This window comes from Dipodomys merriami, unplaced genomic scaffold, assembly GCF_024711535.1.
Source record: "Dipodomys merriami isolate MVZ:Mamm:240054 unplaced genomic scaffold, mDipMer1.0.p SCAF_21, whole genome shotgun sequence".
NCBI classification, from domain to species: Eukaryota; Metazoa; Chordata; class Mammalia; order Rodentia; family Heteromyidae; genus Dipodomys; species Dipodomys merriami.
The window spans coordinates 25,937,026-25,960,063 of NW_027203493.1; the positions used below are offsets into that span (position 1 = coordinate 25,937,026).

The 23,038-nt window shown below is 37.1% G+C and overlaps 1 protein-coding gene across 2 annotated transcripts in view; it reads right to left on the reverse strand.

The window, feature by feature from the left end:
* Positions 1-23,038, reverse strand: part of Nell1 (neural EGFL like 1) — an 824,312-nt gene that overhangs the window by 14,866 nt on the left and 786,408 nt on the right. For both annotated transcript variants that reach the window (XM_070032057.1, XM_070032056.1), the window contains one exon: positions 479-672. In XM_070032057.1, coding sequence (XP_069888158.1) covers positions 479-672 — 194 coding nt within the window. The remainder of the gene's footprint in view (positions 1-478; positions 673-23,038) is intronic.

The following is a 23,038-nucleotide window of genomic DNA, read 5'->3' on the forward strand; positions in this document are numbered from 1 at the left end:
TATCACAATCATTTGTTCAGAATAGAAGTCCACCTGTCTCTGACCACTGGGAACAAATCTGTGAGCCTTGCTTTTCTGGATAATATCAACACTAAAGCGAGCAGTTCACACAGGTGATCACTGCAAACAAAGAGATCTTTTAATCAGTAAGTCTGTGTGAGTGTAAAATGAGGGTTCTCTAATGTCACTCAATCAGCCTTTAAGACAATGTGGGCTCTCAATGGGAGGACTAGCTTTGAATTCTTTGCCCTGCTTCTCCTTCCATGCCATCTCTTCTCAATTCCATACCTCAAATTCCACAGAAAGCACAATCGATTTAAAGAAGATCTGCGTGCCGCTCAACATTACCATTAGCTGTCGTGTGGATCAGAGGAGAAGCCTTTTCAGGAACTATAGGAGTCACCAGCCAGAGGGATAAAAGTAAGGGAAGCAGAGATATGAGAGAGGACCAGAATGGTTACAATTCCTGCAGCCTCACCTTGCAGGAACACACAGAACACCTGTCTTCTCTCAGGGTCCACACCTGTCCATTTCGTTTCAGTCCTCCTTCATGGGGGCAGTCACCAGAGCAGGAGGGCCCAGAGGGACAGAGGCAATCAAAGCCCCCTGCCAAGTTAATGCAGGCAGAATCATTCCAACAGGTGTGAGTTCTTAAGGCACATTCATCAATGTCTGCAATAAATAAAGCACAGAAGTTTAGAATCTAGCCACGGGAGCTTAGGAAATAGCAATAATTTACAAGAACATTAACTAGCATTATTGTGTATTTAGCTTGTGCCAGGTACTTTGCCAAGCTGTTCATATGTATTAACTCATTTACCCTGCAAGGCAGCCCTGTGTAGGAGGATCTGTTCTCGTCCCTATTTTGTATATAATGAAGTTGTGTTGCAGAATGAAATAGCATGCCCACTGTCAGCTAGTTGTTGACTCGTTGAGACTGAATGAACCTACAACTGTCTGGCTGCAATTGCTCAAAGAACCAGTAGCCGCTATGAACTAGCTTGGTTTAGGATTGTCTCAAGGTCTTCTCTATGCAATAGTCCTATCCGCTTTGAGACCTAGGTCTTTTAGAAAATGTGTATGTAGACCAGCTTCTGAGTAAAAGCTACGGGGCAATTAGGGCATCCTTAATACAGTTAGGCTGCTCCCAGGATCCAGAATTCAAGTCTTTGAAATGGGAATCAATGTTGGTAGGTACTTTGTGTAATAAAGTCCTTAACACCCAAACAGCTATTGGTAGTCTTGCCCCAACCAAAATATAGTTTGTCTGCTGACTTACAAATTTTGTGCTACTTTCATTGAGAGTCAAATATGGAAGGAAAATGCAAGCCCATTCAACTATTCCAAGAGTTAAAGCTTAAAGTAGCCATAATATCACAAATACACACCTGTCCTGCCCTGTTTGAGCTCTTCTCCATCAGGTAATCCATTACCTCATAAGGCAGCCAATTCTGACTTTCAATAATATTTTAAAGAAATATCTTCCTTATCTCTTTGTTGCTTTGTATGTCCCTCCCCCATAGTATAATCCCTGCTTTCACTATATTTGATGTCAGTATAACTTATGGAGGAGATGGGGAAAAACAAGTCGTTTAAGGATACAGGTGGACCTGTGGCAACAATGAGAAGTACAAGTTGTCATGTCTAAAACAAGCTTTACAATGTTGGTGCGGGGGAGGGGAGAAGGGGGGGGTTTGGGTGGGGAGGCCGGGGGGAGACTGGGAAGGGATGTGAAGGGTAAACAAAGGAGGAGGCTGCAATGCTTAATAAGAAATGTACACATTATCCTGCCCATGTAATTGTAACCCCTCTGTACAGTATGTTCACAAAAAAAATAAAATAAAATATTTTAACTGGCACACAAAAAAAAAGCGAGAGGAAAATATATTACAAGGTAACATCTACTCATTGGTATTCTCCTACTTCTTGAGGCTAATGTATTTATGTATCTATGTATTTATGTATCTATTCATGTATCTACAGATCTATCATCTACCTGTCTCTGTATCTATCTATCTACCTATCATCATGATTCATCATTATCATTTATTTTTCTGTTCTTCCAAACCATCAGTCTATTTCTTAGATGCACAAATGTGATAAGATGTAATTATTTCTGAATAAAAACCTTGAGAGCAAGAACAATATGAATATGATCACTTAGTATTATTCCAAAACAGTATGTACCCAAATACTAAACTTCTACCAGATGTTACCACATGATAGAGCTCAGAAGAAGTGATTATTTCTGTGAATTGGTATCATGTGGAAAATGCTTAAATGAGAAAGTTAGGGATTGAACTTGGCCTTAAATAATTACAATGACTATATCAATAAACAAACTGAATCATTATTGCATTGTTCATATTGTAATAGGGAAGAATGAGGAGATGAGAAAGTTTTAAAGGACCTTAAAGTGGATGATATGGCTTATAAAGATAAAGGAAAAGTAAAGGAAGCTAAATGATGTGGCCTTTGTGTATATGGAAAATGACTGGCACACACTAATCATATAATTAAACAGAAGGTTTGACTTCATTCCCCTGACTTCATTCAATCATAGTTGTAGTTAGGGAGAATCAATGTAGAGAAGGAAGAATACGGAGATGAGTCTTCCAGAAAGTATCACCATATGGTTGAATGAATTGAGGGTTATATGATGATGAGTGAGGCGTAGTTGTCAATAGCTTGGAATCTAGCCATCATAATTCAGTATGATTTCCAAGGACTTTCTATCACTGTTCATTAACTAAATGACTTGATTTAGGTTGTTACGGGTAGAAGAAAAACAGAAAATGTATTTATGGAGTAATTAGCTTCTCGGAATATTGTTAGAATCCTTAGCCGTAAAGTGTATTTTCTGGTGTGGATAAAAGTTTTATGCCAATATAGTGCATGTATAGTGTGAAAGACTGGTCATTGATTTCCCCATTATTTTGTTTCTGTGTAGAAACTAAATTGAAATCTGTATTTTTTTTTGGGGGGGGGTCTGGTCATGGGGCCTGAATTCTGGGTCTGGGCGCTATCCCTCAGCTCTTCAGCTCAAGGCTAGCGCTCTACCACTTGAGCCACAGTGCCACTTCCGGCTTTTTTCTTTTTTGCTTATGTGGTGCTGAGGAATCGAACCCAGGGCCTCATGCATGCAAGGCAAGCGCTCTACCACTGAGCCACCTTCCCAGCCCCGAAATCTTTATTTTTAAAAATTTTTATCTGCAAGTAGTTGTACAAAGGAAATACCATTTAACAAAGCAGTTTATGAGTAAGATTTCCCATTATTTCCAAGTCTCATTTGCTTCAAAATGCTAACAAATTTTGGGTAATTGCAAAATAAAACTCAGAATTTAAACTGAGAGTACTGAAGAGGTTCAGTGGAAGATTTATTTTTCACCTGTGAAAATGAATTTCAGTGTCTAGAGAATAAATAGTAGAAAGTAGATAAAACCACAAAACATTCCACTATACTGACAAATTACTTTAAATCTTAACTTGTCATAGTGCAGTGAGTAGAATTATTAGTGATTCTGACAGAACTCTCAGAATGCAATCCCTGCTCTAAAAATGTGCTACTGTAAGACCAGTCTCTCTGTACCTCATTTCACCTTTTGTAAAACGTGAAATCATTATTTCTGTCTTGTGATCATATGCTACAACCAAGGAAAAATACCTTTGAAGAATTGAAATTGTGTGTATGTGTGTGTAGTTTTACAATTTATACATGTATATAAATATATACAAAAATATACACATATTTATATAAATATACACACACATATCTATTAACAAGAGTATACAGCAGTGGCAGTAAAGTTGATATGATATCTTTGAAATTAAGTTGTATACTTTATGGGAAAAGCCATTTATGATTTTATATTGGATTCCATTATCCTTAACAAAATGATTAAATTTTATGCATATTGTAATATGAAGTTTAGAATTAGGACAAGTTATTCATCTAATTTTCTACCCTCTATTTAGTCAAGCCCTCCAAACAGAAGACAACCAATATTTATCTGCTTACTTCCATGTCTCTCTTTTTCAGCTTCAGCAGAGGGCTGTCTTATATGTTATTTTCCACACCTCTAAAAACACCTCTAACACCTAGTGTGCAGAGTTCCTTTATTCTTTGGTAAAAGTGATTGAAGATATGTTTCCTCTAAAGAATATTTGTAAACTTAGCAGAGGTTAATCAGGGAAGTAGGAGATTGTGATAGACCATGTACCATTGATAGTTTAAAGATTGTCTTTAAAAAGGAAGGATGAAGCCGGGCGCTGGTGGCTCACGCCTGTAATCCTAGCTACTCAGGAGGCTGAGGTCTGAGGATCGCAGCTCAAAGCCAGTCCGGGCAGGAGAGACCATGAGACTCCTATCTCCAATAAACCACCAGAAAACCGGAAGTGGCGCTGTAGCTCAAGTGGTAGAGCGCTCGCCTTGAGCTGAAGAGCTGAGGGACAGCGCCCAGGCCCAGAGTTCAAGCCCCACGACCCACAAAAAAAAAAAAAAAAAAGGAAGGATGAAGTAGATATCAAGTAGATTTCCCACTACATGTAAAATAAAAGAATAAAATTAAGTTGTTTAAATCCTCATACTCCTCACTGGTAATTTATTGCATTAGCTTCTTATTGGATCTCTTGCTTTCAAACCACTTGTTCTAAATGTGGTGTTTTTCGACAGAGAGTACAATGGAAACGTGGAGGCCCTTACTTAAGAGTATTCCATTTTACCATGACTAGGGATTGATTTAACAGGTGTAATGTAGAATCCAGATATCTAGGCACTATTCAGCCAGATGCAAACCATGTTCTCAACATCTTTCTCAGGACAGTGGTTTGAAAAGCAAATCTGCCCATGCCACTCCTATGTTCACCACCTCTCTGCATATCTCTAATGCTTACAACTTCGCGTGTGTGTGATGGGGAAGAGTGGGGGGAAGGAAAAGATAGTGGGAGAACAACAATGGAGTGGTAACAATGTTCAACAAGAAATGTACCTTACTCATATGTAAACCCTCGGTACAGCATCTTTACAATAAAATAAATTGCTTAAAAAAAGACAGTTCAGGCCGTCAGCATATTATATAAGCCCCTATGTAACACTTCAATTGTTATATTATGTCCATTCCCATTTAGACTCAAAAGCACTGAAGACAAAATGTCAGTTAAAAAAAGGCTCAAGTTCAAGAGATCTAGTGTAAAGTATGTTGACTATAGGTAGCAGTTTTGAAGGAAACCTCATTGAGCCATTCCACAATCTGTCTATATTTCAAAATATCCTTATTTATCTTGTAATTATATATAATATATGTCAATAAAATAGAAATATATTAAAATTCTTTCCATGTGGTTGAACATGTCATTTCTTATTATTGACCTATTTTCTTCTTCTTTAACATTTTTTATTAATTGAAATTGAATTCAGTGAGGTAAAGATTAACTGATGGGCAAACACTACTGTTAGTCTGCAAAAATCATTCTTATTTTTCAAAATCCTGATTCAGCATCATCAACCCTCATTCTGCAAGATGCTCACTACTGGCGCTCTCTCTGGATGTTACCTACATATCCTGTGGAAAGAAAATAAAGCTCTAAGGGGTAGCACATTTCATGTTCTTATCTCCATAGATGTTGAAGTTTAGGGATGGACTAAATTTTATTTCTCTTTTTCTTCCTAGTGCCAAGGAAACAGAAAATATTAATGATGGGAAATATATTTATTTAATTTAACTTGTCTAAATCAAGGACATTCACTACAGCCATTTTTATAAAGCTTAATTTGCCAAAAATATGTTCTCATGTGCTCAAGAAGTATAAAGCATAACCACAAATTTGCCCTTCAGGATAAACATTTTGTTATTGATTTCTTAGCTATAAATGCCCTTGAATCTATTTTAAAATAAAACAAATACAGAAAAATAGTCACTACCCTGAAATAAGAAAGCAATGCCCTTTCTGCTCTACCCAAAAGGCATTTTATTTTTCTTTTAAATTCTTATCCTCCAAAGCAGAGGAAGACCCATTAACAAATCACTTCAGAAATTGTATAGAAACGTAATTTCAGCCAATCCACCACCAGTGGTTATGAAAAGATCACTGAGGTGCATCTAAAATAATCTCTAAAGTCAATCAATGCATAAAATAATATGCTTTTTAAATATTTTGTTATCTTATATTTACAAAGTTGAAAATGTATTAGCCATGTTTTCTCTCATAAATTAAAAATCTAAACTTAAAGATGAACACACCTAACTGAATATCATAAAAACAATGCCCCAAAGCAGAATTTGCTGTCGAGGATTTCACAGTAGAACATAGGGCCATATTGCCTACAGAGTTCCATGTAATTGCTTTACTTATGACAGAGAAATATAATTCTGCTTCCATGCAATTTAACAGATTTATAGAAAGCCAGATGTTAGCAATTATGGAAACTGACATTATTCATATTCTTGGTAATACAGACCTGTTTGCTCTGCACAAAGCCAACTTAATCTATTATACATATCCCAAGACACCCGGAAGGAAAAGGCACCCTATTTACATATTGCAACTGTTGTTCTCTGCTGAACAAACACAATAATATTCACCCATGAGACTTACCCAAAGCATCAGACATGCCTCGCAATGAGAAAAACTCAATGAAATGAGAATCAAGCAAAGAATTCTGACTCAACTCGATAATCATTACAGTCTACTTGTTCTTTCTCATTGTAAACAATGGCTTTCTGTGATTTCTTTGTGATCTGAATGTTCTATGCTTGGATGAGCCTTTTTCAATATGATTCCATTACTAAGCTTGCCTTAGAACTAACTTTCCTGCACTGAAATTTGCTCAATTTCTGAAAGATGTTATTATGGTTTGCAATTTTGCCTTTAAAAAAATCTAGATGTACATAGTAATGTGGTTCCTTCTTTGAGCTGAGGTTTCTTAGGTTACTTGAGCATGTTTATATCATAGAGATGTTTATATCATAGGCAATCAAACCAATCCCAACATAGCCCCAAACAATTTTCCTATCCTTCAATAAAAGTGGCTCTGTAGAAGTTTTAATAGCACAAACACTGTAATGATACCTGCCTTCAAGGTGGAAAGTTCTACATCTTGATTTCAAAGATCATGGAAAACGCTTTTTGGCCCCCAGGGGTTTGGTAGCAGTTAGGTCAAAGAAATAAAGTTTTTCATTATCTCATTTTTCTGAATAACTTCCACACCACAGCTTGTCTTTAGCTTCAAACTCAAATCAGGCAATGTGTCAGAAAACAAAATGTAACCTGGGGTTTGAATATCCAGCTGTGTGTGTTCTGACTTGGAAATCATTATTAGACATTACTAACTCAGAAAACGAGAACCGAGCTTGGGGGCTTATTAATGACAGACAGGATAAAACACAGATTGCTCACAAGTAGCTAAAGCAGAAATCCTTCTTTTACAGTGCCAGAGAGAAAATTATGGGGAAAATGATACATCAGCAAATAGCGAAGCAAGTAGAGAAGTCTGTCTCATCTAACTTGCAAAATGAAACACTGAGCTCAACAGTTCCAAGACCACAATAGGGCACCATTGCCACTTTCTGTGGTCTGTTGGTCTACCACAGCTAGATAAGATGTCACCTTTTGATCACAGTCTATTAAGAATGAGGTTGACACACAAGATATATTGGAAAAGATTCACCAGCATGGGGCTCAGGCCATCTCACTTTAACAAAATGTGAAGTACTCAGCTAAAAAAAGGCAAAGATTGAAAGAAGAGATAAGTAAGTTACTGTAGGTTTATTTATTTGAAATGCTGTTAAGAAGGATGTACAGTGTCCCTCCAATATTAACTCCGCAGTCTCTGTTTCAGCTACCAAATATTTTGAGTAAGGGAAAAACTCTTTCCTATGGCATTCCTTGCAGTCTTTGGTGTATAAGTTTAGTACTTGGCAATAAATATTTTCCTTTCTTTTTCTTTTCCTCATTGTTTTTAAAATTTATTTTAAAGGTCATGAACAGGGGGTTACAGTTATATAAGTAAGGTCATGAGTACATTTCTTTTTAAAAATTATTTTCATTGTCAAGGCGATGTACAGAGGGGTTACAGTTACATAAATAAGGTAATGAGTATATTTCTTTTTTTTTTTTTTGGGTCCGGTCATGGGGCCTGAACTCTGGGCCTGGGCACTGTCCCTCAGCTCTTCAGCTCAAGGCTAGCACTCTACCACTTGAGCCACAGCACCACTTCCGGCTTTTTTCTTTTTGCTTATGTGGTGCTGAGGAATCGAACCCAGGGCCTCATGCATGCAAGGCAAGCGCTCTACCACTGAGCCACCTTCCCAGCCCGGTAATGAGTATATTTCTTGTCAAACGTGTTGCCCCTCCCCTCATTTTTCTCCTGCCTTCCCTCTCCTTTACCGCCCCCCCCCCCCGACACATTTTACAGATCATTTCCAAGACATCGTCTTGTGAATATCACTGCTGCATCACTTGCCTTTCTCTCACCATTCTGTTGTTCCCCTTCCCTTCCTTAATTCAAATAAATGTATATATAATACCAGGGCACCAAAATCAAATACAGTGACAACAGAGGATATACCATAGGAGGAAGAGCATCCAAATGAAACAAAAATGAACTCCAAGACATGTACACAACACGTTTTCCTTCGTTGTTGTTGTTTATAATGTACATTTATTTTTAAGCAAAGTTACCCCCTCCCTAATTTTCTCCCACTTACCCCTCCCCACTCTCCCCCAAGTTGTAAAATTCATTCCAACATAGTGTCTAGTGAGTATCTTGTTGCATTAGTTCATCTCTGTCCTGCTGTTTCTGTGATTCCCTTTTCCTTCCATGGATCAAATAAGCTTATACACAAGACAAAGGTTACAGAAAACTAAGAGAGAAAGAAAAATAATAGAAATAACTGCATACAGGACATAAGAACCTCTTATTTCCAATTCTTGGTGTTCATTTTGCTATGCTTCATTAGTAATGGTCCTATGCACTTAGCAATTGGGCTTTTGTGACCCCCTGCAAAGAACAGCATAGCCATATTCTAGTTATTACAAATAAGGGAAACCATGCAACCTATATTTCTTTGGGCTGGCTTGCTTCACTTCACAACTATGTTTACTGCAGCATTGTTTACCATAGCTAAGATATAGAACCAACCCAGATGCTCCTCAGCAGATGAATGGATCAAGAAGATGCGTTATATATACAAAAAGGAGTTCTATGCTTCCATTAGAAAGAATATTGCCCCATTCATAAGGAAATGGAAAGGCATGGGAAAAATTATATTTTTGTAAAGATTTATTTCCTTTTTTGAGCAAACTCTAATTAATGAGGGAAAGAAAAAAAACAGGATTTGGATGCATTAACTTTGCATCTAGTGTGCAGATCCAGTTCTTGTTTCTGGGCATCTATTACTAGAAGCAGTCTCTATGTATTTATCTTCTTGGTCTGCTCAATGTGTGCAAATTTCCCTGTGATCCTGCCCTCAGAACCTAAATCTTGCATGACTAACGTCTTTCATTAGCCCAAAGTTTATATAAGCCTAATGTTTTTCATAAATGCTGTGTTGTAAATAATCATTCGTGCTTAATATGTATTGAAATAACCATTGTTAATGATTATCTCCAAATAGCAGCTCTCTATTCTACCCTTGTTGTCCTGTTCATCCGCTCACCTATTCATGTAATTCAACCATCAAGTAAGTAATTTCTCACCTTTAAAGCCTCTACTGTGATAGACTACTGGTAAGAAATGCATACACAATGAGAATGGAAGCTATCTTCCTATTGGTGTGGACATTAAAGTCTTCTCCTATTTTAAAAAAATACCATTAGTTTCTCCTGAGATTCTACCTCTGTTTTTGTTGCCATTTCTCCTCAGTAAAAAGCAAACACCATACTAGTTTAAAAAAAAAAGCTTTGGTATCCACAATAGTTGGTGCTATTAAATGATGCATTGCCCAAGTCCTCATGGTATTAAAATGTTCCTGAGGTATGAACCTTGGAACAAATAGTGTAAATCCCAGGCATATGGGGACAAGTAGTAAATTAAGTCACAATTTTACTTTGAAAGATATTAATTGTATGAATTTGGGAAATGTATTAAAATCCTGAGGCCTGGGCTCATTAGTTGAAAAATGTTCATACAGATATACCCCATTTGGTAATTTGGATTAATAAATAATAAAATGGAATCATGGAATAGTTTCTCAATGATGCTTCTCTGTCTAATTGTTGTTCCTGCTCCTATGGTTGGTGTAATTTTGCTCATAAAGGATTCCATCTTATGCATTCCACTGTCCCATGTCTTGAGAATATACTCAGCTCAACACCACCAGCCAACCACCAGTCTTATGTAGCTAGCCCTCCTTCATCCTCCAATACTTCCATTTGAATCCTGAAGCCTTGCATAAATTCACATGTATTAGTCAGCATATCAGTCAGTGAAATCCAGAAATATCAGCACCCTATCGGCACTCTCAGAGCTGTCATTTCTAAATCCAATTATAAGATTAACTGAATAATGTTGAAAGATCTTCTTTTTGTAACACTCAATGAACTTGTCTTGGTCACTCAGTGCCTCTAATTTAGAGAGTACATTCTTCCTGCAGATATCTTTCTAGGTATAAAAACAAGGATAAAGGGGCACCTAGAACCCTCTGAAATTAACCAACTCGGTTTACTTTCTGCTGTCAGTCATACTTCCTTAGCTACTGATTAAATTCTGTTTAAAATCAATATAATTATGACCAGTGAAGAGAATAAATAGAAAATCTATAAATATTGACAGAGTTGCTATCTAAAGAGGATTTTATTGTACACAGAAGCTACAGTATTGATGCCAAGAAGCTTAGATTAATATGATTTTGATATATCTGTATGGTGGGAGTAATATTACAGTTACCATCCAGTAAATGCTCAATACCTAACCATATGCATTCTAATCTTATAATCCTATTGTTTGATCACTGAAAGACAATTACTCCTTTCTGCATTTTAACTTTATGTTGCTTGTCTCTTTTATGTTGCCTTGTGTATGTTTAGCTTTGTACATTCTTTTCTATCCTTCTTCATTCAGATTTGTAAGATTCTGGGCTTATATTTATCTTTGCATATCACAGCATGTTTTGCAGTGTCACTCAGAATTACAAAAATGCATAAATAGTTATTAAACTTGAATTTGGTTGAGCTATTAGATTGAAAAGGAACTCCTTTGTTAGTCTGTTTTTTGTCTCTTGTAATATGGGAGTTACATAATATGTTTCCTAAGATTTGTCCATTTCCAACTTTATATGATTATTTTCTCCTTCTGTAGAGCTGAGCTCGTAATTCAAAGATTAGAAAATGAGTAGTGACAGCAACATAGAAATGGAGGAAAGAGTCATCCTCAAGAAAACAAATAGATTTCTTCCAATTAAGCAGTTTACTTGGACATTCAGTATTTATTGAAGCACTTTTGGTCTTCCTTAATGAGTATTTACAAGCAAGTGCCAAAGAGAGGAAGTATGCTATTCCTGTCCACCTTGAAGCCTTGGCAAAGTAATCTTTGGTGACAAATACAGATGGGAAATCCAGCCAGGGTGAAAGCCAACACTAACTCCCTATTTTGACAAATCATTGTCCCAAGCAAGTTGTCAGATGAGAAATTACATCTCCTCTCTTCTACAGGAATAAGAGGTCTTAGACACAAAGAGGTTACAAAGTAATTTCATTTACTACAAGAAGTGTCATGCAATTTATGCAGAAAACATAGTTAGTCACCCAATTCTAGACCAAGTCTCAACCTAAATAAAGTTCTGACTATAGTAGCTAAAAATTCAAAGATGTTTTAAGCTTATTACATTGCTCATTTTTCTACTTCTTTGGTCCCTAAATTCAAGGGGTAATGAGCAATCAAGACTCTTCCAAGAAACTGTCTTTTAGTGGGACATTTCGGATACTCAGGAAGCATAAGAATTTGGATCACAATGTCATGAAAGGGAGTCTCTGCTGAAAAGACTTACAATTAAAGAAATTTTGAGGGTGTTCTGGTGTATTTTCTTAGGAGAATTCATCTCCTTGAAACTTTTCTCCTCTATTCATATTTCTTCTGCTGTAGAACAAACTCTAATCAATTTGCTTAAATTAGTGCTGCTGACTATTTTGAAAGAAATAACTTTTGTGAAGACCTAGAAGGGTTTTGTAGAGGAAAAAAAAGGAAATGGAAGCACAATGATGGGGTTTGATACCATCTTTCTCTTAGGATGCAATTTATCTTTATTTTGAATTGCTCTGTCTGTGCTTGTTGCCTTAAATGAGACTAAACCAGGTAAGTAAAACTAAGCTGATTTCCCAGCCACTGACAATGGACAAAAATTCCATTCTTGAGCAAATGTTACTGAGCAGACTCAAAAGATTTTATCCATCCCACCCAACCAACTCCCATTAAATGACTAGCACACACATTGGCATTTTGTTTCTTACAGATCAAGGCCACATTGCTAGGATGATAACTTCTAAAGGCCTTTTGCTGCCTGGGCTCATGACTGTCAGAATTTGCTCCAGCCAATCCCTGAAGATGGGGCTTCAGTGTCTGTGAGGAGTAGGAATATAGCATCCATAGTATAAGTTAACAAACCCAGATGCCCTTCAATTGGACCAACACTTTTCTGATTTTTTTTCTTCTTTTTTTTTTTTTTTGTAAATTCTACTTGCCTGACTCTTTTCAAGCCCCCAGTAGTCCTTCTTTTTACTCCCTTATTGTCTCTTTAAAACATCTTGTTACTATTCTGTAAAATCTGATTACCTTGAGCTCTTTACCATGCTACTACAGTACAATACTAACAAAACCCATTCTTACCAATTGGACCAGTACCCAGCTCTGTGCAGCTTGAAGACCACTGTATGCTTAATGGGGTTTTAATACAAACAAAAGTGATTATTGGCATTCATATAGAGTCAGCCCAATCATAAGGGTAAGTTGTGGACAGGAGCCAATGAATCAGTAATAAAAATGATTGTTCCAATGGTCCTTTTATGAATGCATTTATTGGTAAATATTTACTGAGAAAATATGATATACTGGCTATCTCTGTGGATACTGGACAACAGAAAGTAAAACCAACCAGCTTCTTGCTCTTGAAAGAAAACGGGTTGATACAAACAATAGCCAGTAAATATCTCGATATTTTCCTTGTCCTATTTGTTTTACTGAATTAGGATGAATACTTCTTATGAAATGGATGCTTCTCTTTTTTTGTCAGTTGAGGTGCTTAAACTCAAGGCCTGGATGTTATCCCTGAGCTTCTTTGTGCTCAAGGATAATACTCTACCACTTGAGCCACAGTACCACTCCCGGTTTTTGAGTGATTAATTGGAGATAAGAATCTCATACTTTTCTGCCTAGGATGGCTTCGAACCATGATTCTCAGATCTCAGCCTCCTGAATATCTAGGATTTTAGGCATGAGACAACTGCACCCAGCTGAACACCTCTCCCCCTCTAACTTTTATTGTAAAGATGCTGTACAGAGGAGTTAGTTACATAAGTAAGGTAATGAGTACATTTCTTGTAGAACATTGTTGCCCTCTCCTTTGTTGTTCTCCTACTATCCCTTCCTACCTTTACTTCCCTCACTCCTCCTCCCCCCAGAAGTTGTAAATTTCATTTCCATAATAGTGTCTTGTGAGTATCAGTTTTGCAATGGGTCATCCTGTGTCCTTGTTTCAGCATTTTGTTATTTCTCTTCCCCTCCCCAAATTATATATATACACACAAGATGCAGGGTACCAAAATTGAGTACAGTGACAACAGGGGATCTACCATTAGGGGAAGAAGGTACAAAAGAAACAAAAAAAATCACATAGAACATTAAAAACAACAACAACAAAGAAAGACCTCTTTCCTTTCACTTAGCATCATCTTATATGGTCATATGTACATAGCTTTTGAACTTTTCTGCTCATCTTTTTATCATAAATGAAACTAAAAATTTTTAAAGCTCCCATGCAATGTAGTCTTTCAGAGCTTTCAAAATTCTACCATACCTATGACCTAACTTGTCATTCTGGAAATTTTATATGGTCAGAATCACTGTCATGTTCATTTGACAAGAAACAAAACTGAAGTTTTCATGAATCATTATTCGTTCTTTAACATGGCTATTTCCAGGTTTGGAAAGAGTACATACTTACATCTGTCAACCTCAGACCTGTGTAGGAGGAATGCCTTATTTGTATAAGATATATTTGAAGTCTCATTTATTTCCTGTTTTAAAAACAATTGATGCTATAGTCTATAATTCAAGATTGTTCTGATAGAAGTAATTTTTCTTCAAGTTATTGAGTAGAGTGAGATTCCTCTCCTAGTTATTTACTCCTGGATACAGAAATATTTTTAGCAATACTTGTATCCTAATCTAAAGAATATAAGAACAGGCAACATAGGCCTAGTAATTATCTGACTCAGGACACAAATTATGTATCTCAGTGTACATAAAGCTTATCCATCTCATTACACAAAGGTTGGCTGGCTTCCAAATCTATAGAAGATAAATAAAAGTTATTTTTAAAAGAACTACTGTGGTTTTTTTTTTACAAATGTTCCATCTAATGCACAGATTCTATAAAGACTGACACTTTAAAATGCAGTAAGCATTTCTGTATAATTGCAGCAGAAAATTTCCCCAATATTTCTCCCAATAAAATTTATTACTCCTTTCCATTTCTATTTCATAGAACACTACAATAGCATCTTATGATACTTCTTCGCCCAGGTCGAAATTATTTTTATTGGTTAGCTGACTGATTGAGATACCGTTTCACTATTTGTCCAGTCTGGCCTTAGACTTAAAATCCTCCTATCTTTTATTTTTTTTTCTGGTCCTGGGGCTTGAACTTGGGGCCTGAGTTCTGTCCTTGAGCCTCTTTTTGGTCACAGTGCCACTTCTGGCTTTTTCTGAGTAGTTTATTGGAGGTAAGAATCTCATGGATTTTCCTGCCTGGGCAGGTTTTGAACATTGATACTCATATCTCAGCCTCCTGAGTAGCTAGAATTTACAGGCATGAGCCACTGGTGCTGGGCTAGATACCCTAATAAGTTTGCTTGCCTGAACTTTAAAGAGAAACTAGACTAATTTTCTGATAATGTAATTATTATTATTTTAAGAATTCCTAGTAGAAAAAATGCAATTGTCTGCCTTGTCCAAGATTATATATCTGGCAAATAGTAGAAATGTGTATTTGAATCTATATCTTACTCATCTTTACTCCCAACAGTTTCAGATTTCAGCTGATAAGTTGTTATTGTGTGACAATATGAAAATTCATATATCTTTGTTCTTTAGCTTATCTATATAATAGAAATTCATACTAAACCTGAAATGCTACTTAAGACAAAATTATCACATAGTAATTGCTTGATTACTATGTTGAATCCAAACTAAAGAACTGTGTGTTGCTTTTCCCTCTATGCTTAAGATTTAGCACCAGGACTCACACAGAGCAGGTCCTCTCAATAAAAGTTGACTGAATCAGGGATTGTGATTTTTATACCCCCAGTGCTTTATTTTATCTGAATACTGCCATTTTTAATTTATCTACTCATAAACCCACAGGTAACCTGTGGGTAACCTGAGTAACCTCAAAGTAAAACAAACAATTCAGTATTCACATCAAAGAAGTGGTAGGTACTGATCTCTGACTTGCTGCTTAGACATGATCTTTGCCTCTAACACAGCAAAGTCAAAAATTTGTATAATGAAACAGTTGGTCATGCTGAGCCTCAAGAGGCAGAACTCTGACAAGAGCCTGAAATTCAATATGAGGGAGGTGCTCAGAAATGAAGGTGGTTGAATTTCCCCAGATCCTGAATTATTATTATCTCCCATATTCTGAATTTTATCAGGAAAGACAGAGGAGTTTAATCAGGATGATGACTAGAAATATTGGGGCTACGTCTTGTTATATTGAAAATGGTTGTTTCACTGTCAAGGGTCAGAATCTAGGGTAATCTATTGTTCCACTTCCTAAAAAAACAAACAAACAAAATAAGCACACATGCACACATGAACAGTTCCAGAGGGTTCATGAACCCTCTGAAGGCTTTCCATAAAAACCACAAGGAAGTGGTTTTCAGACTTGGGTCAACGTTAGAATGGACCAAAGGAGGCTCTTTAAAATTTCTAGCACAGCTGAGTATGGTGGTTCACTCTTCTTTTCCTAGCTACTTGAGAAGATTGGGAGGACCATAGTTCTGAGCCAGCTTAGGCAAAAAAAGTTGTGAGACCCCCCCCCCCCGGCCCAACCCATCCTCCATAGAAAAAGCTGGGCTTGGTAGCATACATGAGTCATCCTAAATCTGGTCAGAAGATATAAATAGAAACATCATGGTCCAGTCCCACCCACCAGGGAAAAATGTGAGAACTTACTTTAAAATTAATCATCACCATAAAGGCTAGAGGCATGGCACAAATTGTAGAATGCCTACCTACCAAACATAAATCCCTAAGTTTGAACCCTGATAGCAAAACAAGACAAACAAAACTCGGCCATCAATCATCATGTCCCTTTACCAGTTGTCAGTTCAGTAAGTGCAGAGTGGAATGGCATTTCTCAGGTGAAAGGTGGGCACTGCTGGTGTGAGGAGCTCATTTCTAAAGCCATGGCTATCATGTGCATGGAAAACTGTTCACAGGAAGCAATATGCTTTTAAGAAGCAATTTCTTATAGCGTTTTAAGAATCTTTAATTCTTAAGGTCCTACTGCTGTCACTCAGTAGCTACCACCAGCTATTTAGGAAGAAAATGAAAACATCACTTAAAACTTAATTGAAGTGTTTACATGATATAACCTTTGAGGTCCTATACAGAAAGAAAATGAGAGTGTCTATTAATACTTTGTCTATTCTATTTTTAAATGCCACATTTGCAATGAGAAAGAAGGCTTTAAGAAAACTCACAAACAACTTGTATTTATAGGGGGAGGGGAGGTATATGCCAGTTGAGCAATATTCAACTCTTATTCTCCAGCATTGGCCAATAAAGCCTCCTTCACTGTTCTGCCACTTTATTATTCCTGTTCCTCACTCCCACTGGGACAATTTGCACAATACAGAATTCACCATAGCTGCTGAAATCCTGCATCACACATTCCATTTTGCCTCTTCTGAGTCGAAAATTGCACGTTGCTTCTAGAGACATTGACTTGCTGTAATCTGAGAACACATTACCAAATCTCAGAAGACCATCTTAGAAAGGAGAGCCACTTTCAAAGTTTCATTTTTAAAATTAGAGATGAGCCAGATGCTGGCGGCTCACACCTGTAATCCTAGCTACTTAGGAGACTGAGATCTGAGGGTCGCGGTTCAAAGCCAGATTGGGCAGGAAAGTCCATGAGACTCTTATGTCCAATAAACCATCAGAAAACCAGAAGTGGTACTGTGGCTCAAGTGGTAGAGCCCTCGACTTGAGCTGAAGAGCTGAGGGACAGCATCTAAGCCCAGAGTTCAAGCCCCATGACTGACAAAAAAAAAGGAGATATGAATCTGATGTTATAAAAACTAAAATATCTATCAAAGTATGAATATGTTTATCAAAAACATATTCTAGGGCCCTTAGGCACAAACCACCTACAGCCCAATTAGCCATTAGAACATTATTAAGTATGGAATAATTATGTGGAGTGATTTAAAGTTTTTATGATAACATTACTTTCATTAAAGAACAGTAATAGATGAATATACAGACTGAAGTGATTTTTTATGAGAAAGTCAAAATAATATTTAAAAATCCTGATAGTAATGAACAAGTAGTGTGTTCAATAAATATTTGTTGCAAGAATAGAAAAGAAATCTCTTTGGAAGTAGCTCATTATTCCATGACAGTGAACAAGTAAGACTTTCTAGAAATTCTTAAAGCAGGATGTTTTCATTCCTGAGTTTTCAATTCGTATATTTCTCATCATTCCAAATCTACAAGATGCTGCTTGACAAAAAAATTCTAAAGCCAAAGAAATTCAAGATATTAATAATGTATAATAAAGGCTTAGTGTCTTTGTTCATTAAATAGTGATTAGAAACATACTTCTCAATACTATTTTGTTCAGAGGTAGAACATTTGGGAAGTAAATGGATTATAAGGGCTCTGACTTCATGAATGAAATAATTCACAAAAGATTCATAACTAATGGGATACCAGGAGAATATTTCATACTTTAGGAGGTGAGACATAGTTGGCAAGTTGGTCCCTGAGTGCATGCCATTGTATATTTGGTTGTTCATCCTGTATTCTCTTTCTTACTTCCTGGCTGCCATGTTGGACCTTTGCTTTAACATATATTTCTCACCAGGTTCTCCCACCTTGCCACAGCCTAGAAGCAGTGGAGCTAGTTGACCACTCATTGAAACCTCTAAAACTGTGAGTTAAAGTAAATCCTTTTCCTAAGTGGTTTATCTTTGTTAATTTTACAATAGTGATACAAAGTTAACTAATGTTTTGCAGCTTAGAGAATAGATGCTACGGGTAGTCTGAAGTCTTATTAGAATGATTACAGAAATGGCCAATTTTAGTTCCAAAGTTCAAGTAAAAAAAAACAACATACAGACTTATTCTATCATCCTTTGCTTGCAATGCATTGTGTTCCAATATCACTTTGAGAAGTATTACTTACCTTCTCATGAGATTCCCATAATATATTCTTCCTACCTACCATTCATGCTGAACAGATGTAGGCTGAGAGATTCTGGTGTGGACATACAGGGTTTAGAGAACAAGAAGGCTTCTCAAAGGTGTGGTTGGACTCTTCTAATTTACTATTGAAACTTTATCTCCACTACAAGGCCTTTTCTGGGGGACCTAGAAGGTCAGCTTTGCTATAGATCAAAAAATATTCTTTATTCTGTGTTCTGATAGCACCAATCCCTTCCCATATACATACATTACCTAGGTAGGCTCTTGATCCTTCCAAACTTGATTATGAAATTTGGCCAGTTTGTGCCATGAGACTGAATTCCTTTGATTTATAAAATCATGTTCCCATACACTCCATAGTGATTCCAGTTTGATCCATAGAGCTATTTAAATCGCTCCATAGCTAGGAGGCAACTACCTTTGAAAAGGCTCTTTAATTATAAAGAATTTATACTTGGCTAAAAAGCAGGTCTAAATTTCTTGGACAATAAATACAAAATAATATCAAGGAAGATGGGAACGGAAAAACAAAAACTCCTTTATGCTTGCATAGGTTTTACTATTTGGAAAAAGAAAAAATAAAAAAGCATCTAGTTCTCCAAAATCAGTGTCTACACCTCTGCTTCTTAAATATTTTTACAGCGAAGTTCCCTTTTCTGTGAAGATGCTTTCTCTGCCCTACAACTTCTGAACAGAGGAAAATCGTATAGTCTGTGCCTTGCTTTGTGCAATCTTTTTTACGCAAACTTCTTTCATATTAGAATAATCTGTAAAGTCACTATTTGGCTGCCACAATATAAAATATAAACCCTTGGTTACTCTTACTCTCTGGTTTAATAACTCAAATGCATACATATTAGCTATAGCTATACATGCTAAACTAATTACTTTTATACTATAGATGATTAATAGATAAATGAAAATAACTTGTTTACTCTCTACCCTCTGCCTACTCCTTCCTTGCTCTACTCTGGATTCAAACTACCAGATACTTAGAGAAGGCAATAACATTAGTGCATATGCAGGTGCTATTAAGTAATGTCTAAGCTTAACCCTAACCCTAACTTTAAGTCTAACTCCAGCATGTTTGAGATGAGAGAACAGAAGATAAAAGAATCTCTTTTTCAAGACTAGGCTTATAGAGACAAACTCCTGACAAAATGAGTCTCTTATTTTCAAAAAAAACTGCAAAATACTATCTGTCTTCCATGTGATAGTTATGGATTCATTCTCCTAGCTTCTACATAATTCTGATCTCCAGGCTTAGATTTAAAAAAACAAAACAAAAAAAAACTTGCTCACAATTTCTACATTAAAACTGAGAGCCAGGCACTGGTGGCTCAAGTCTGTAATCCTAGCTACTCAGGAGGCTGAGATTTAAGGATCACAGTTCAAAGCCAGCCCAGAGAGAAAAGTCCCCTGTGAGACTCATTTCCAATTAACCACTCAAAAGCCAGAAATGGTGCTGTAGCCCAAAGTGGTACAGTGAAAGCCTTGAGCACAAAGAGGCTCAGGAATAACACCCAGGCCCTGAGTTTAAGCCCCATGATGGACAAACAACAAACTTGTTCACAATTTCTAAGTTTCTAATTTCTAATTTCTGAGAGCCTGAGAATTGCTGTCACCTTCTGTGACAATTAACTTGCAAATTTTTGTGTATCCCTTTTCCTTGTACCGTAAAGACTTAGAAGCAAATAAGACAGTGGGGAAGAGATAGACAGAGATATAGACATAGAGGTGCTAATTCATAAGTCTCCCAAGTCAGGTCATCTGTCTGCCTCTACGTTAACTAGGGATCCTTATTACTCAATTATATAATTTACTTTGAGAAAAGGAGGCAAACATTAAACACTGATGTTCATAAAATAATAAATGTTATCAAAGTATGTTTCTTTGTGATGTCAACACATGTTGCTTGCAGCAGCTGATGAGATCAATAGAGCAGGTGCTGTTGTCTGCATCTGACCAAAAAAAAAAAAAACAATTAAAATGCCACAGAGTGAGAGATGGAGACTGCTCTGGAAGCCTGAACTGCCACATTTTAGATTCTAACATTTGCAATTCCCAAACTTGAGTTACATATTTCAATCACATGATTCTTTTTTTTTTGGGGGGGGGGTCTGATCGTGGGGCCTGAACTCTGGGCCTGGGCACTGTCCCTCAGCTCTTCAGCTCAAAGCTAGGGCTCTACCACTTGAGCCACAGCGCCACTGCCGGCTTTTTTCTTTTTGCTTATGTGGTGCTGAGAAATCGAACCCAGGGCCTCAGGCATGCAAGGCAAGCGCTCTACCACTGAGCCACCTTCCCAGCCCCATCACATGATTCTTAATACAACTTTAAATGTTTGTTTATTCTGATATATTTGCTACTTCCAATGCCACTAAGCTGTGTTATTATAATTCAGGATATTTCAAGTCATAAGTCCCTCAGGAATAGGGATCTTAACATGCCTGCCCCCCATTTACCTTCAGAGAAGATCTAATGCAGTCCTGCTGTGACAGTTCTTTTTGCTAAAGTAAAAGACTCATATGTCTAACACCATATGCCATGCTGCACAATTTACAGAACTACTTCTGTCAATCCAAATAGAAATTACAGCTGACCTGATATGCTTTTGAATGTCTATTCCTTCAGTCATTTGACAAAGATGCATAGAATGCCGACTACTTGTTTTCATTATTCTAGGAGATGTAGGTACAGTAGTGAAGGACAGGCAAGGTCTCTGTTCCCAAAGAATTTGTGAACGTGAAGCAAGAGTTGTTTAGATGCACACTCATGCACAGGAGTTTTGAGAAAAATGGTATAATGTATATGGAAAAGAATATAGTACTAAAGTGACTGAAGAAAGACAAAGTAATTTTTGAAAAAAAACATTTGATTTGAGACTTAAAGAATTAAACATGGAAACCACAAGCTGAGTACTGAGAGTTTCAGAGTATGAGAAGATCAGCAAGAATAACATACAGGAGGTGAAGCTGAGGGGAAGCAGGAGCAGTATTACCTAAGTCTGAAGGCCATGTGGAAGGAGAACTTTGTTTTGAATTAAATGAAAAGGTAATTGACATATTACATTAGATATGACTCATAACAAGAAAGCTGTATGATTGAATGTACATACATGTTGGCCCTGGAGATGCTTCAAACCCAGAGAGTACTGTTCAATACTAACAAAACACTAAGTGATACTCAGATTTCTTTCTTATGAAGCCCATTCAGAAAATGAAAATGGAAGGAAATTCCTATGAACAATTAACCAAATTAAAAATGCCATACATCCAAACATTTCTACTCCCATTAGAAAATGCTGAGAGTTTTTGTGAAGGACAGGAATCAGCTCAAAGATGAAACAACTGCTTGCACTCTCTCTCTGTCTCTCTGTCTCTCTGTCTCTCTGTCTCTGTCTCTGTCTCTCTGTCTCTGTCTCTGTCTGTCTCTGTCTATCTCTGTCTCTGTCTCTCTGTCTCTCTGTCTCTCTGTCTCTCTCTGTCTCTGTCTCTGTCTCTGTCTCTGTCTCTGTCTCTCTCTCTCTCTCTCTCTCTCTCTCTCTCTCTCTCTCTCTCTCTCTCTCTCTCTCTCTCTCTCTCTCTTTCTCACTCTCCTTTTCCCTCAACATAGTAGCTTTGGTCTTTTCTTATTATTGGATTATTGATCCCATGATGTGACTGCATTTTCTTTTCTTTTCTTTTCTTTTTTTTTTTTTTTTTGGCTGGTCGTGGGGCTGAACTCTGGGCCTGGGCACTGTCCCTCAGCTCTTCAGTTTAAGGCTAGTGCTACCACTTGAGCCACAGTACTACTTCCAACTTTTTCTGCTGAGGAATCCAACCCAGGGCCTTCTGCGAGCAAGACAAGCACTTTACCACTGAGCCACCTTCCCAGGCTGCATTTTCTTACTTAGAGAACATCTACTACCAAAAGACCTCACTGGAGAGACAGAAGAACGAAGCACATCTCCAGCACACAGTCCAGTTAGAGAGCAAAGAAACTACACTGGGAGACAGTGAAGTTACTACAGCCTATACCAGGGTCCAAAGTCAGCAGAATAGATGAGAGATCACTCACTCTGATGCAGACATCACAAAACCCTTCACAGGGCCTGGTGAAACATATTGAATCTAGGACAGGGAATACAAGCTCATCAGTGAGGCATCAAATGCCATTACGGTCAGAGGGCACAGCATATGCCAAGGCCTAAGAAAGTACAGCACCAGGGCAAGTTCCAGCAGTTATAAAACTGCTTTAAGTAGGTGATCTCTGATGCACTACCGATCTAAGCATCTTCTGTCCTAATGACATCAAATGTAATTTTTTAAACTTAAGGCTTTATTTTAGCCATCAATATTAATATTGTCTCTATCACCATTTATCAATAAAAGCTATTTAATGGTTCATTTT